This window comes from Ovis canadensis, chromosome 20, assembly GCF_042477335.2.
Source record: "Ovis canadensis isolate MfBH-ARS-UI-01 breed Bighorn chromosome 20, ARS-UI_OviCan_v2, whole genome shotgun sequence".
Taxonomy (NCBI): domain Eukaryota; kingdom Metazoa; phylum Chordata; class Mammalia; order Artiodactyla; family Bovidae; genus Ovis; species Ovis canadensis.
In genome coordinates, this window is record NC_091264.1 from 43,784,606 (window position 1) to 43,799,179 (window position 14,574).

At 38.1% G+C, this 14,574-nt stretch overlaps 2 protein-coding genes across 2 annotated transcripts; both read left to right on the top strand.

Annotated features, from left to right (window-relative positions):
* The first annotated feature begins 3,604 nt into the window (after positions 1 to 3,604).
* LOC138425170 (olfactory receptor 2H1-like) lies at positions 3,605 to 7,477 on the top strand. Its single transcript, XM_069562773.1, has 2 exons — positions 3,605 to 4,527; positions 7,390 to 7,477. Exons 1-2 carry the CDS (start codon positions 3,605 to 3,607, stop codon positions 7,475 to 7,477), a joined length of 1,011 nt encoding a protein of 336 aa, XP_069418874.1.
* A 5,135-nt stretch (positions 7,478 to 12,612) lies between these two features.
* On the top strand, positions 12,613 to 13,545 carry LOC138425104 (olfactory receptor 2H1-like). Its single transcript, XM_069562736.1, has one exon. It carries the CDS (start codon positions 12,613 to 12,615, stop codon positions 13,543 to 13,545), a length of 933 nt encoding a protein of 310 aa, XP_069418837.1.
* Positions 13,546 to 14,574: the final 1,029 nt, after the last annotated feature.

Here is a 14,574-nt window from a genome sequence, read left to right on the forward strand (position 1 = left end):
ATAACAGCCATTCTGCCTGGCATGAAATGACACCTCATTGTGGTTCTGATTTGCATTTCTCTGATAATGAGTGATGTTGAGCATCTTTTTATGTGTTTGTTAGCCATCTGTATGTCTTCTTTGGAGAAATGTCTGTTTAGTTCTTTGGCCCATTTTTTGATTAGGTCGTTTCGTTTTCTGGAATTGAACTGCAGGAGTTGCTTGCATATTTTTGAGATTAATTCTTTGTCCATTGCTTTGTTTTCTATTATTTTCTCCCATTCCGAAGGCTGTCTTTTCACCTTGCTTATGGTTTCCTTCGTTGTGCAAAAGTTTTTAAGTTTAACTGGGTCCCATTTGTTTATTTTTGCTTTTATTTCCATTACCCTGGGAGGTGGGTCATAGAGGATCCTGCTGTGATTTATGTTGGAGAGTGTTTTGCCTATATTTTCCTCTAGGAGTTTTATATTTTCTGGTCTTGCATTTAGATCTTTAATCCATTTTTAATTTATTTTTGTGAATGGCATTAGGAAGTGTTCTAGTTTCATTCTTTTACAAGTGCTTGACCAGGTTCCCCACAAAGGCTTTATTTTTAACCATTCCTTAAAATATTCTGTGGCATGTGTGTGTACAAAACCGGGGTTCTCTAACAAAAACTTTAACGAATTAAAATTTTAATGAGGAATAAATGAGAAGTTTAGGTTAACAGAAAAACGCTACTATATAGTACTATAAAGTAAATTTAAAAAGGCTATTGAATATCAGTCCCTGTAGAGCATATGGACTTCAATAGCTGGTGATAATCTATAATACAAAAGAATATTAAAAGAATGTAGATGTACATATATATTATATATGGGGCTTCCCAGGGTGGCTCAGTGGTAAATAATCTGCCTACCAATATAGGAGACATGAGTTCAATCTTTGGGTCAGGAAGATCCCCTGGAGAAGGAAATTGCAACCCACTCCAGTATTCTTGCCTGGAAAATCCCATGGACAGAGAAGCCTGGTGGACATCAGTCCATGAAGTCACAAAAGAGTTGGACATGAGTTAACAACTAAACATCATAAATCATATATAAATATATTAAAAGTACAAGAATATATAAACTATATATGTATAAAGTTGGATCAATTTGATGTACACCTGAAATTAACACATTGTAACTCAACTATACTTCAATAAAAAATCTTTTAAGGTACTATTTAAATAATATTAACACAATATTATCTAGGTTTATTTAATAGTATGTAATAGAAAGTAGGTGAAAGACCTTAACAGGCTCTGCAAATTTTATTATGTGTAGAACTAAAGGATTTTCTCACAGACTGGAACTTCATTGGTCCTTTCTATCTGTTATCCAGTATACTATGACAACATGAACGTATCTCTTTTGAATACCTTTACAGCAAAATGCCTGTGTACATGCAGGCATGTGTTTACAAGGCATTATGCAATTGATTATCTTCCACTGACAACAGAAGCACAAGTCTCTGTGGCTCTTCTCTCTCCAGGGGCCTGTCTCTCTCTCTTTAATATAGTGATGGGAAGTTACCTGGGAAGAAAAACTCAAGAAATTTGTGCTGAGTAAACAAGCTAACCACCATCCATCTGAAGAGAGCTTCTGATTAGAGGGATTTGAGATTACAGGAGTATGAGATAACAGGAGAGACTGAGTTTACTGCCCACATGGGGTTCCTCCACTGCCTGTCCTAGAGCTGTGATCATGATTGAACTTTTCATCAAAACCCCCAAGAACCTCTACCCTGGATTGCCATTCTTTCCAGAAGGTAGAACTTACTCTCTGTTGTTTTGGGGGAAAAGGGAAAGTGCTCACTTTGGCAGCACATATACTCAAAAACAAAAAAGTGGAAAAAAGGAAAATTCATTTTAAAAGTTGAAGAAATCTAGAGCTACTTGCCTTTAGCAGTGAATGGAAGTAGTTTTTTTAATGTATGACCCAACATTGACTAATGATGAATAATTGACTACCTTTTCCTCTTTGCAGATGTAAATCTCCGTATTGTCATCTTGATTAACCACAGAAAGAGAAAACAGGTTCAGTGTGGTCTGTTTTGAAACTATTGGTTATTCTTGCAACATAAATGCATGAGGAAAAATTTGTGAAAATGTAGAATTACATCAAGCAAAATGAGGTCACTCATGTGCTGACATTTTTCCTGGAGTCATTGAATATTTCAACAATATAGTTATTTTATTCTTTACTGAATAGTAGAGTCAAAGTTAGCCAGATAAGGTCAATGTCAATTTTAGTGTATCTAGTGTTAATTTTAATTCAGGGTTTTTATTTTCCCACCAAAATACATGGGCAGATAGACAGATGCTAAACAACGTGATCACCAGGGTCAGTTACTTTCTTTTGCTCTAATTCTGGAAAAACAATCATACTCTACTCAAAATACATGATAGTTTTGTCTTAGCAAAAATTCAAAATTTAACTGATTTTTCCCTTGGATAAGCCACTTATTCTGTCTAAACTGGACTATGCAATGATTGTCTAAGAGTCATTGCAATGGCCATGGGTTCTTAGAAGTAAGTTTTATTTTCTAGTGGAGATATTTAAGGGAAAATCAGAAATTTTCAATGGAGGGTTTGTTGTTGATTTTTATTACTTTGTTTTTAAGGAATTTGTTTAGATTTGATATCACAAGTAAATGACTGCAACCATTTTGGAGATCTCTGAACTGACATTCAGAACCACAAATTTTCATAACTATATCTCTTAATCTTTGCAAGTTAATAGTTAAAAAGATGCAGGTAAGTTCTACATAATTTACTTTTAACAGAGTCAACACATTGTACTAGGTGGCTGAATTCGTATACTCTTGTAATAAAATGACATTAAAGTATGTGACCTGAGGGGCTACTAAGGGCAAGGGTTTGCTACTTTAGGGACTGTAAAGTAGATTTTTCTAGAGAGTAGTATTTACTCTCTAGAAAGTAAATAATAGAAAGTATTTCTCTCTAGAAAGTTGTCAGACTAGTGACTCAATTAGGGAGATCACAGAAGTTTCCTTTAATACAATTATCAGTTTAGTAATTATTTGCTTCACAGAAAAAGAATGAATATTAATGATAACCATATCTAACACTTGCAATGTGAAAATTCTAACTCTTCTTAATTTGTCTGTAGGTCTCCAGTTCTGTGTACCTTGTTAGACTCTTGTTCTCTCAATGTATTTTTCAACTTATCTTTTATATCTATTATCTATCATGTATGCATATGTGTAACCATCATCTTTCTTTCAATTTCTTTGGTTTTTACACTATGCACAGTAATGGCCTGCATATTTTATCCTCAGAGAATTTGGGACACATTTCAAACTTGCTTTTCTATATGTTCTAATTCTATTCTGTATTTATATATATATATTTTAAGCACTGAGTGTTTTCATGACGTTGTATATTTCTTTCTGTATAACAAGTCAACACGTTACATTTTTTATTTTCCACAATTTTATTTTGTCTATTATTTCTCTATATAAAAATCACTATCAAAATGCTCACTTTACTCAGTTATTTTTCCACTGACTTTAATATCTGACTTTCTTTCCCACAGGAAGAAAATAGGAATGACCAAGAATGGTGACTCACAATTAAGCAATGAGAGGAGCAAATGCTAGCACTCTGGCAGGTTTCATCCTACTGGGCTTTTCTGACCAGCCCCACCTGGAGATGCTTCTCCTTCTTGTCGTCTCTATCATATACATTCTGACACTGATGGGGAACACAGCGATCATACTGCTCTCATGCTTTAACCCCAAACTCCACACACCCATGTATTTCTTCCTCTCCAATCTCTCCTTCCTGGACCTCTGTTTCACCACCTGTATTGTCCCACAGATGCTTTGGAATCTCAAGGGACCTGACAAGACCATTAGCTACACTGGCTGTGTGATCCAGCTGTATGTTGCTCTGGGGCTGGGCTCCATGGAGTGTGTCCTGCTGACTGTTATGGCCTATGACCGCTTCAATGCTATCTGTCGACCCCTCCACTATGGAGTGATCATGCACCCAAAGCTTCTCCAGCAACTAGCAGCTCTGGCCTGGATCAGTGGCTTTGTGGAGTCCACGGTTCAGACCATCCTTGTTTTCCAGTTGCCTCTCTGCAGCCATCACATGGTGGATGACTTCATGTGTGAAGAGCCTGCCCTGATTAAGATTGCCTGTGTGAACACAACCTTCCTGGAAAATGAGCTCTCCATAGCTTCTGTCCTCCATGTGGTGATACCTCTGGGGCTTATTCTGGCCTCCTATGGCTGCATTGTTCGGAGTGTGCTGAGGATAAAATCCACTGGAGGCAGGAGGAAAGCATTTGGGACTTGTGGGTCCCATCTAATTGTTGTGGTTTTGTTTTTCGGGACTCTAGCTTCCATTTACCTTCAACCCAAGAGCAAATACACACAGAGTTACAGTAAATTCCTCACCCTCTTCTACACTGTAGTGACACCCTCACTTAATCCTTTGATCTACACCTTGAGAAACAAAGAAGCTAAGCGGGCGCTAAGAAAATTGCTGGGAAGAGATTCAAGTGAGGGAGAAATGTGAAATATCCTCATACAATCCCTCAGATATTAAGGACTTTTAGCATCATCTAATTTTGGTTTTTCCTTTCACTTATGAGGATCACAGCTAAATCTCTTGAATAAAATGGTATGAAGTTTTCTTTCAGTGACATCCTGAAGCTGCCTACTGTAAATCCTCATATTCCTTTCCAGAAATGTTATGTCTCTTTTTCCTTTTGGCTGTTTTCTAAAGAATCTATGAAGAAATAAATAAATATCTATAGTGGTGTATATGTATACATATTATAATTTTACAAATCCTGGAGTTATTGCTCTAGAGATTAACTAATGGCAGGGCGGATATGTTCATGACAGATCTATTTTCTCATCACAGATGAAATCACCTGCCTCATAGAGATAGAACTTTCTTGAGAACTTTCTATTGTTCTCCAGATCTCTCATTCAGTATTTCCACAGGCTGTAACTGTTGTGTCCATTGTTTACATACAAGCATAAAGGTCCACTGGAAAATCAACAATTACCTAACAGTTTTTCTTTCGAGGGATTATTGATTCTTGTTCATTTACTAGAGGCATCTGGGACTAAGTACATCCAGGGATTTTTCTGATCTCTCCCACCCACAGAGAAAGCTTCCAAGAGATATGAGCCATGAGACTGAATATTTCTCATTTATACATCTCTTGTCCTCACATAAAGGCTCTCAATCTCTTTTGATCAGTTCTTTAACTCTTTATCTGGAATATAAGCAAATATGCATTGGCATTTTAAAGTATTGTCATTTAATCTAAATATCTATATTTGTCACAATAAATAGATTTCTTTACCGAAACATGTCTTTGGCCTCCTATATGTAATTCACTTTTATGGATATCATAACTTGAGAAAATAATTCTCTTCATATTCAATATAAAGTTTTATCTATTCTAATTACATACTTTAAATTTCATATTATGTTCAGTTTAAAAATATTGACCTTATTTTGCCCATATCCACATAGATATTTTCTTATAAAATATTATCAATAGTTTATTGGCTTTAATTCTAGAGCCTGCTTAGATATACTTGCAACATGCTATGGTTTTATGAATGTAGTCTGCTTTTTTCTTAAATAGGGATTTCCCTGGTGGTCCAGTGGTTAAGACTGCATGTTGCCAAAGCAGGAGGCATGGTTTGATCCCTGGTTGGGGAACTAATTTCCCAGATGTTGAACTGAACTGAACTTGAGAAGTATACAGTGTAATTTCCATAAATATAATGAAAGGAAAAAATACTCAGAAACAGCTGGTGTCTACTGATTGAACATAAGATGAATGTCGTGAAAGACAGGAGTTAGAATATGGAGAATCGAATTTTCTGCTATTCAGACTTTTCAGTTCAGTTCAGTCGCTGAGTCATGTCCGACTCTTTGCAACCCAAGAATCGCAGCATGCCAGGCCTCCCTGTCCATCACCAACTCCCGGAGTTCACTCAGACTCACGTCCGTCGAGTCCGTGATGCCATCCAGCCATCTCATCCTGGGTCGTCCCCTTCTCCTCCTGCTCCCAATCCCTCCCAGCATCAGAGTCTTTTCCAATGAGTCAACTCTTTGCATGAGGTGGCCAAAGTAGTGCAGTTTCAGCTTTAGCATCATTCCTTCCAAAGAAATCCTAGGGCTGATCTCCTTCAGAACGGACTGGTTGGATCTCCTTGCAGTCCAAGGGACTCTCAAGAGTCTTCTCCAACACCACAGTACAAAAGCATCAATTCTTCGGCGCTCAGCTTTCTTCAGAGTCCAACTCTCACATCCATACATGACCAATGGAAAAACCATAGCCTTGACTAGACGGACCTTTGTTGGCAAAGTAATGTCTCTTCTTTTCAATATGCTAAGTTGGTCATAACTTTTCTTCCAAGGAGTAAGTGTCTTTTAATTTCATGGCTGCAATCACCATCTGCAGTGATTTTGGAGCCGCAAAAAATAAAGTCTGACACTGTTTCCACTGTTTTCCCATAAAGTGATGGGACCAGATGCCATCCATGATGTTCGTTTTTTGAATGTTGAGCTTTAAGCCAACTTTTCACTCTCCACTTCACTTTGATCAAGAGGCTTTTTTAGTTCCTCTTCACTTTCTGCCATAAGGTTTTTACTTGATGTTAAAAAAGAAAAATATATAAAGGAAATATTAATAGCCTCATATATGCAGATGACATGACCCTGATGGCAGAAAGCAAAGAACTAAAGAGCCTCTTGATGAAAGTGAAAGAGGAGAGTGAAAAAGTTGGCTGAAAACTCAACATTTCAGAAAACTAAGATCATGGCATCCGGCCTATCACTTCACGGCAAATAGGTGGGGAAACAATGGAAACAGTGACAGGCTTTATTTTCTTGGGCTCCAAAATCATTACGGACAGTGGCTGAAATGATAAAATTAAAAGATGCTTGCTTCTTGGAAAAAAAGCTATGACCAACCTAGACAACTTGCTAAAAAGGAGACATTACTTTGCTGACAAAGGTCTGTCTAGTCAAGCTCTGGCTTTTCCAGTAGCCATGTGTATGGATGTGAGAGTTGGACTATAAAGAAAGCTGAGTGCAGAAGAATTGATGCTTTTGAACTGTGGTGTTGGGAAAACTCTTGACAGTACCTTGGACTGCAAGGAGATCTAACCAGTCAATACTAAAGGAAGTCAGTCCTGGATGTTCATTGGAAGGACTGATGGTGAAGTTGAAACTCCCAATACTTGGCCACCTGATGCGAAGAACTGACTCTTGGAAAAGACCCTGATGCTGGGAATCATTGAAGGCAGGAGGAGAAGGGGACAACAGAGGATGAGATGGTTGGATAGCCAACTCGATGGACATGAGTTTGAGCAGACTTCACATGTTCGTGATGGAAGGGAGGCCTGGTGTGCTACAGTCCATGGGCTTGCAAAGAGTCAGACACAACTGAGCAACCAAACTGAGCTGGACTGAACTGAAAAAAGAAACAAAAGACCCCAAATGGAGTCAGCTCTTCTCAGACCACTTCAGCAAACCATGACCAAGTACCTAATTTAAATACAACCTCTCCGAGGAATGTAGTCTTAATCAGTCCGCAATTTTCTAGTCAGCACCAGTAAGGTAACCTGACACAGAGACCCAGACCGTTCCTCACACGCAAGTGACCTAAGCCTGAAACAATGCACTCTTTCCCCTTCGGCATATAAATTCCTCCTGTTTTGTACAGCTCTTCTCTACTTGATAAATGGGATACTGCCTAATTCATGACTCATTCAATAAAACCAATTCGATCTCCAAATTTACTAGGTTGAATTTTTGCATAGACAACTGCAGTATATGAACTTTATTTTCAAATTATATGCATGTATTATTCTACACAAATATCCATCATAAAAATAAACTGCACGCAGTGAATCATTTCACACTAACCAGGATGTACACCATGTGTTTTAGAAGACATACGGATGGCTAACAAACACATGAAAAGATGCTCAACATCACTCATTATTAGAGAAATGCAAATCAAAACTACAATGAGGTACCACTTCACACCAGTCAGAATGGCTGCGATCCAAAAATCTGCAAGCAATAAATGCTAGAGAGGGTGTGGAGAAAAGGGAACCCTCCTACACTGTTGGTGGGAATGCAAACTAGTACAGCCACTATGGAGAACAGTGTGGAGATTCCTTAAAAAATTGCAAATAGAACTACCTTATGACCCAGCAATCCCAGTGCTGGGCATACACACTGAGGAAACCAGAATTGAAAGAGACACGTGTACCCCAATGTTCATCGCAGCACTGTTTCTAATAGCCAGGACATGGAAACAACCTAGATGTCCATCAGCAGATGAATGGATAAGAAAGCTGTGGTACATATACACAATGGAGTATTACTCAGCCGTTAAAAAGAATTCATTTGAATCAGTTCTGATGAGATGGATGAAACTGGAGCCGATTATACAGAGTGAAGTAAGCCAGAAAGAAAAACACCAATACAGTATACTAACACATATATATGGAATTTAGAAAGATGGCAATGACGACCCTGTATGCAAGACAGGAAAAAAGACACAGATGTGTATAACAGACTTTTGGACTCAGAGGGAGAGGGAGAGGGTGGGATGATTTGGGAGAATGGCATTCTAACATGTATACTATCATGTGAATTGAATCGCCAGTATATGTCTGACGCAGGATACAGCATGCTTGGGGCTGGTGCATGGGGATGACCCACAGAGATGTAATGGGGAGGGAGGTGGGAGGGGGGTTCATGTTTGGGAACGCCTGTAAGAATTAAAGATTTTAAAATTAAAAAAAAATAAAAATAAAAATAAAAAAATAAAAAAAATAAAAGCAACTATAAAAAAAATCAATTCTTCAAGAAGTAATAACAATGTTATGTGTGTAGCATAAATCTTTTCTGATATAAAAGCTTTATTTTTAGCCACTTCTAAGAAGGGAATGGCAACCCACTCCAGTATTCTTGCCTGGAGAATCCCAGTGATGGAGGCTACCATCTATGGGGTTGCACAGAGTCGGACACAACTGAAGCGACTTAGCAGCAGCAGCAGCAAGAAGAGTTCATGAATTTGCAATAGCCTCTCCCCTTTTATACTAGATGCTAGACTCTACTTCTTCCCCAACATTTCCTATTACCCAGAAGTCTATAGATCTATTCTTGGATCTTCATTAATTGTGTGTAAACTTCAAGCATGTATTTCCAGATATATGCATGTCTCCATACTATGTTCAAAACTGAGTTTAATAAAAATTTTAATGAACTAATTTCAAAAAATAAATCTTTTAAGATACTATCTAAATAACATTGACAATTTTGTACATGTGTGTTTAGAAGGTGGTGTGCTATTTATTGTCTTTCAACAGCAACAGAAGCATAGTCTCCATGGCTCTTCTCTCTCCAGGGAATGTCTTCCTCTCTAATATAATGATAGGAAGTTGTCTGGGAAGAACTCCAGAGGTGTGTGCAGAGTAAGCAAGCTAACCACCATCCATCTGAAGAGACTTGAACCATGAGCTTACAGGAAAAAGGGAGCTAACAAACTGCACACATGGGGTTCCTCCACTGCTTGTCCAGGATCTGTGATCATGATTGAACTTCTCATCAAAATCCCCAAGAATCTCCACAGCTGGACTGTCATTCTTTCTGGAAAGTAGTACTTTGCTGTTTAGGTGAGGGAAGGAAAAGAAAATCCATTTTAAAAGTTGAAGAAATCCAGAGTTACCTGCCTTAAGCGGTGAAAAAAAAAAGCAGTTTTTCATGTATAAACTGACATTGATTCTTAATTATGGAATACTTCCCGGCTTCGTCTCTTTGCAGATATAAATCCTTTTATCCTCATCTTGATTAAGAACAGAAATGTGAAAGGGAGCGAGACCAGTTTCAGTGTGGTATCTGCTCGGAAATAGTTGGTTTTTCTTGTAACATAAATACACAAGGAAATATTATTACATTGTAGAATTACATCAAGCAAAGTGAGGCCACTCACATGCTGTCTTTTCCCCAGGAGATGTTGGATCTTTCAAAAGCACAGTTGTTTTACACTTTACTGAACAATAGAGGAAATTTAGGCAGGTAAGGTCAATGTCAATTTTGGTGCATCATAGTACTCAGGGTTTTAATTTTACCACCAAAATGCGTGGACAGATAGAAAAATGCTAACCAGTGTGACCACCAAGATCAGTTTCTTTCTTTTGCTATAATTCTGGAAATAATTATCATCCTCTACGCAAAACACATGAGAGTTTTGTCTTGGCCAAAATTTAAAATGCAGCTGATTATTACTATGGATGCCAAAGAAAATAAGCCACTTATTCTCTCTAAACTGGACTGTGCAATAATTGCCTGAGAGGTGCTATAAAGGTGAAGGTTTCTTAGAAGCAAGTTTAATTTTCTTTCTAGGATACTTAAGGGAGATCAGTATTGTCATTGGATGGTTTTGTTGTTTATTTATTTGTTTTTAAGCAGCTTGTTTAGATTCGATCTCCAAGATAAGTGACTGCACCTGTTTTGAAGACCTCAAAACTGACCATTTAGAGGTACAAATTCTCATAACTGTATTTCTTAGTCTTTGCAAATTAATAGTGTAAAGACACTGATAAATTCAACATAACTTACTTTAGGGAAGGTCACTGGATTGCATTAGTGGCGGAATTCATGAACTCTTGTAATAAAACTACACTAAAGCATATGAACTATTCATGTCATATACAGTAGAGCTTGCTTACTGGGGATTGTAAATAGAATTTCCTGGAGAGCATATTCATAAAATAGCAGACCTGTGATTCAAATGCGGAGATTTCTGAAGTTTTCCTCCACACTTTTTAGATCAGTAATTATTTGCTTCAGAGAAAAACAATGAATGCTAATGATAATTATCTCTAACCCTTCATTTTTGAAAATTCTAACAATTCCTATTTTGTTCCATGTTTCAAATTCTATATGCCTTGTTTCTCAGACTCTTGCTCACTCAGTGTATTTGGCAATATTTTTCTTTTATATCTATCATCTATCCTGTATGAATACATGTAACAATCATCTTACCTTCCATTTCTTTGGTTTCTCATACTATGCACGTTGACAGCCCATGTATTTTGTTTTCAGAGAATTTGAGATACTGCTCACATCTGTTCTGGATTATGCTCTAATGTCTATTCTCATTTCAATTCAGTTCAGTCAATCAGTCATGTCAGATTTTTTGTGACACCATGGACTGCAGCATGCCAGGCTTCCCTGTCCATCACCAACACCCAGAGCTTGCTCAAACTCATGTCCATCAAGTCAGTAATGCCATCCAACCATCTCATTCTCTGTCATCCTCTTTCCTTATGCCTTCAGTCTTTCCCAGCATCAGGGTCTTTTCCAGTGAGTCAGTTCTTCAGATCAAGTGGCCAAAGTATTGGAGTTTCAGCTTCAGCATCAGTCCTTCCAGTGAATATTCAGGACTGATTTCCTTTAGGATTGACTGGTTTGATCTCCTTGCAGTCCAAGGGACTCTAAAAGTCTTCTCCAACAACACAGTTCAAAAGCATTAATTCTTTGGTGCTCAGCTGTCTTTATAGTCCAACTCTCACACCCATACATGACTACTGAAAAAACGATAGCTTTGACTAAACGGGCCTTTGTTGATAAAGTAATGTCTCTGCTTTTTAATACGCTGTCTAGTTTTGTCATAGCTTTTCTTTCAAGGAGCAAGCATCTTTTAATTTCAGGGATGCAGTGACCATCTGCAGCGATTTTGGAGCCCAGAAAAATAGTCTCTCACTATTTCCATTGTTTCCACATCTATTTGCCATGAAGTGATGGGACCAGATGCCATGGTCTTATTTTTATGAATATTAAATTTAGCCAACTTTTTCATTTTCCTCTTTCACCTTAATCAAGGGGCTCTTTAGTTCTTCTTCACTTTCTCCCATAAGGGTGGTGTCATCTGCATATCTGAGGTTATTGATATTTCTGCCAGCAATCTTGATTCCAGCTTGTGCTTCATCCAGCCCAGCGTTCTGCATGATGTACTCTTCATATAAGTTAAATAAGCAGGATAACAATATACAGCCTTGATGTACTCCTTTCCCAATTTGGAACCAGTCTGTTGTTCCATGTCCACTTCTAACTTGCTTCTTGACTTGAATACAGATTTCTCAAGAGCAGATCATGTGTGCTGGTATTCCCATCTCTTTAAGAATTTTCCACACTTTGTTGTGATCCACACAGCCAGACGCTTTGGCATAGTCAATAAAGCAAAAGTAGATGTTTTCTTGCTTTTTGAGTGATCCAGCAGATATTAGCAATTTGATCTCTGGTTTCTCTGACTTTTCTAAATCCAGCTTGTATATCTATCTCAATTCCATGTTTATATATATCCTTGCAATGAATTTGGTATTTTCAGACTTTGTGTGTTCTTTACACAGAAAGAAAACTTGTTACACAATTTATTTTGTGTAATTTTACTATTTCTCTACATTAAAAAAATCAGTGTCAAAGTGCTCATTTTACTTAGTTTGTTGTATTTTTATGATTATGATCTGACTTTCTTTCCCACTGGAAGAAAATAGGAATGACCAAGAACGGTGACTCACAATTAAGCAATGAAAGGAGCAAATGCTAGCACTCCGGCAGGTTTCATCTTACTGGGCTTTTCTGACCAGCCCCACCTGGAGATGCTTCTCCTTCTTGTCATCTCTATCATATACATTCTGACACTGATGGGGAACACAGCGATCATACTGCTCTCATACTTTAACCCCAAACTCCACACACCCATGTATTTCTTCCTCTCCAATCTCTCCTTCCTGGACCTCTGTTTCACCACCAGTGTTGTCCCACAGATGCTTTGGAATCTCAAGGGGCCTGACAAGACCATTAGCTACACTGGCTGTGTGATCCAGCTGTATGTTGCTCTGGGGCTGGGCTCCACGGAGTGTGTCCTGCTGACTGTTATGGCCTATGACCGCTTCAATGCTATCTGTCGACCCCTCCACTATGGAGTGATCATGCACCCAAAGCTTCTCCAGCAACTAGCAGCTCTGGCCTGGATCAGTGGCTTTGTGGAGTCCATGGTTCAGACCATCCTTGTTTTCCAGTTGCCTCTCTGCAGCCATCACATGGTGGATGACTTCACGTGTGAGGAGCCTGCCCTGATTAAGATTGCCTGTGTGGACACAACCTTCCTGGAAAATGAGCTCTCCATAGCTTCTGTCCTCTATGTGGTGATACCTCTGGGGCTTATTCTGGCCTCCTATGGCTGCATTGTTCGGAGTGTGCTGAGGATAAAATCCACTGAAGGCAGGAGGAAAGCATTTGGGACTTGTGGGTCCCACCTAATTGTTGTGGTTTTGTTTTTTGGGACTCTAGCTTCCATTTACATTCAACCCAAGAGCAAATACACACAGAGTTACAGTAAATTCCTCACCCTCTTCTACACTGTAGTGACACCCTCACTTAATCCTTTGATCTACACCTTGAGAAACAAAGAAGCTAAGTGGGCGCTAAGAAGGTTGCTGGGAAGAAACCCAAGTTAGGGAGAAATGTGAAATATCCTCATACAATCCCTCAGATATTAAGGACTTTTAGCATCATCTAATTTTGGTTTTTCCTTTTGTTTGTAAAGATCACAGCTAAATCTCCAGAATAAAATGGTATGAAATTTTCTTTCATCCTGAAGCTGCCTACTGTAAATCCTTCTCAGATTCTTTTCCAGAAATATTATGTCCCTTTTTTCTTTTGGCTGTTTTCTAAATATGCTATGAAGAAATAAATAAACATTTATAGTGGTGCATATGTATATGTATTATAATTTTCCAAATCCTGGAGTTATTGCTCTAGAGATTAATTAATGGCAGGGTGGATATGTTCATGACAGATCTATTTTCTCATCGCAGAAGAAATCACCTGCCTCTTAGAAACAGAACTTTCTTGAGAACTTTCTATTGTTCTCCAGATCTCTAATTCAGTATTTCCACAGGCTGTAACTGTTCTGTCTGTTGTTTACATACAACATAAAAGTCCACTGGAAAATCAACAATTACCTAACAGTTTTTCTTTTGGGGGTTTACTGATTCTTGTTCATTTACTAGAGGCATCTGGGACTAAGTACATCCAGGGATTTTTCTGATCTCTTCCACCCACAGAGAAAGCTTCCAAGAGATATGAGCCATGAGACCGAGTATTTCTCATTTATACATCTCTTGTCCTCACATAATGGCTCTCAATCTCTTTTGATCAATTCTTTAATTCTCTATCTGGAATCTCAGCAAATATGCATTAGAATTTTAAATATTGTCATTTAATTCAAATATGTATATTTTTCACAATATATAGATTTCTTTACCAAAACATATGTTTGGCCTCCTATGTGTTATTCACTTTTATGGATATCATAACTTTAGAAAATAATTCTCTTCATATTGAATATAAAGTTTTTCTATTCTAATAACATAGTTTCAGAAAAGGCAATGGCACCCCTCTCCAGTACTCTTGCCTGGAAAATCCCATGTATGAAGGAGCCTGGTAGGCTGCATTCCGTGGGGACGCTAGGAGTCAGACACGAC

Coding starts and splice junctions, on each gene's coding strand:
- LOC138425170 (XM_069562773.1), top strand. CDS start 3,605: ATGAGAGGAGCAAATGCTAGCACTCTGGCAGGTTTCATCCTACTGGGC. Junction 4,528..7,389: donor AGAAAATTGCTGGGAAGAGA/TTCAAGTGAGGG, acceptor GACTTCACATGT/TCGTGATGGAAGGGAGGCCT.
- LOC138425104 (XM_069562736.1), top strand. CDS start 12,613: ATGAAAGGAGCAAATGCTAGCACTCCGGCAGGTTTCATCTTACTGGGC.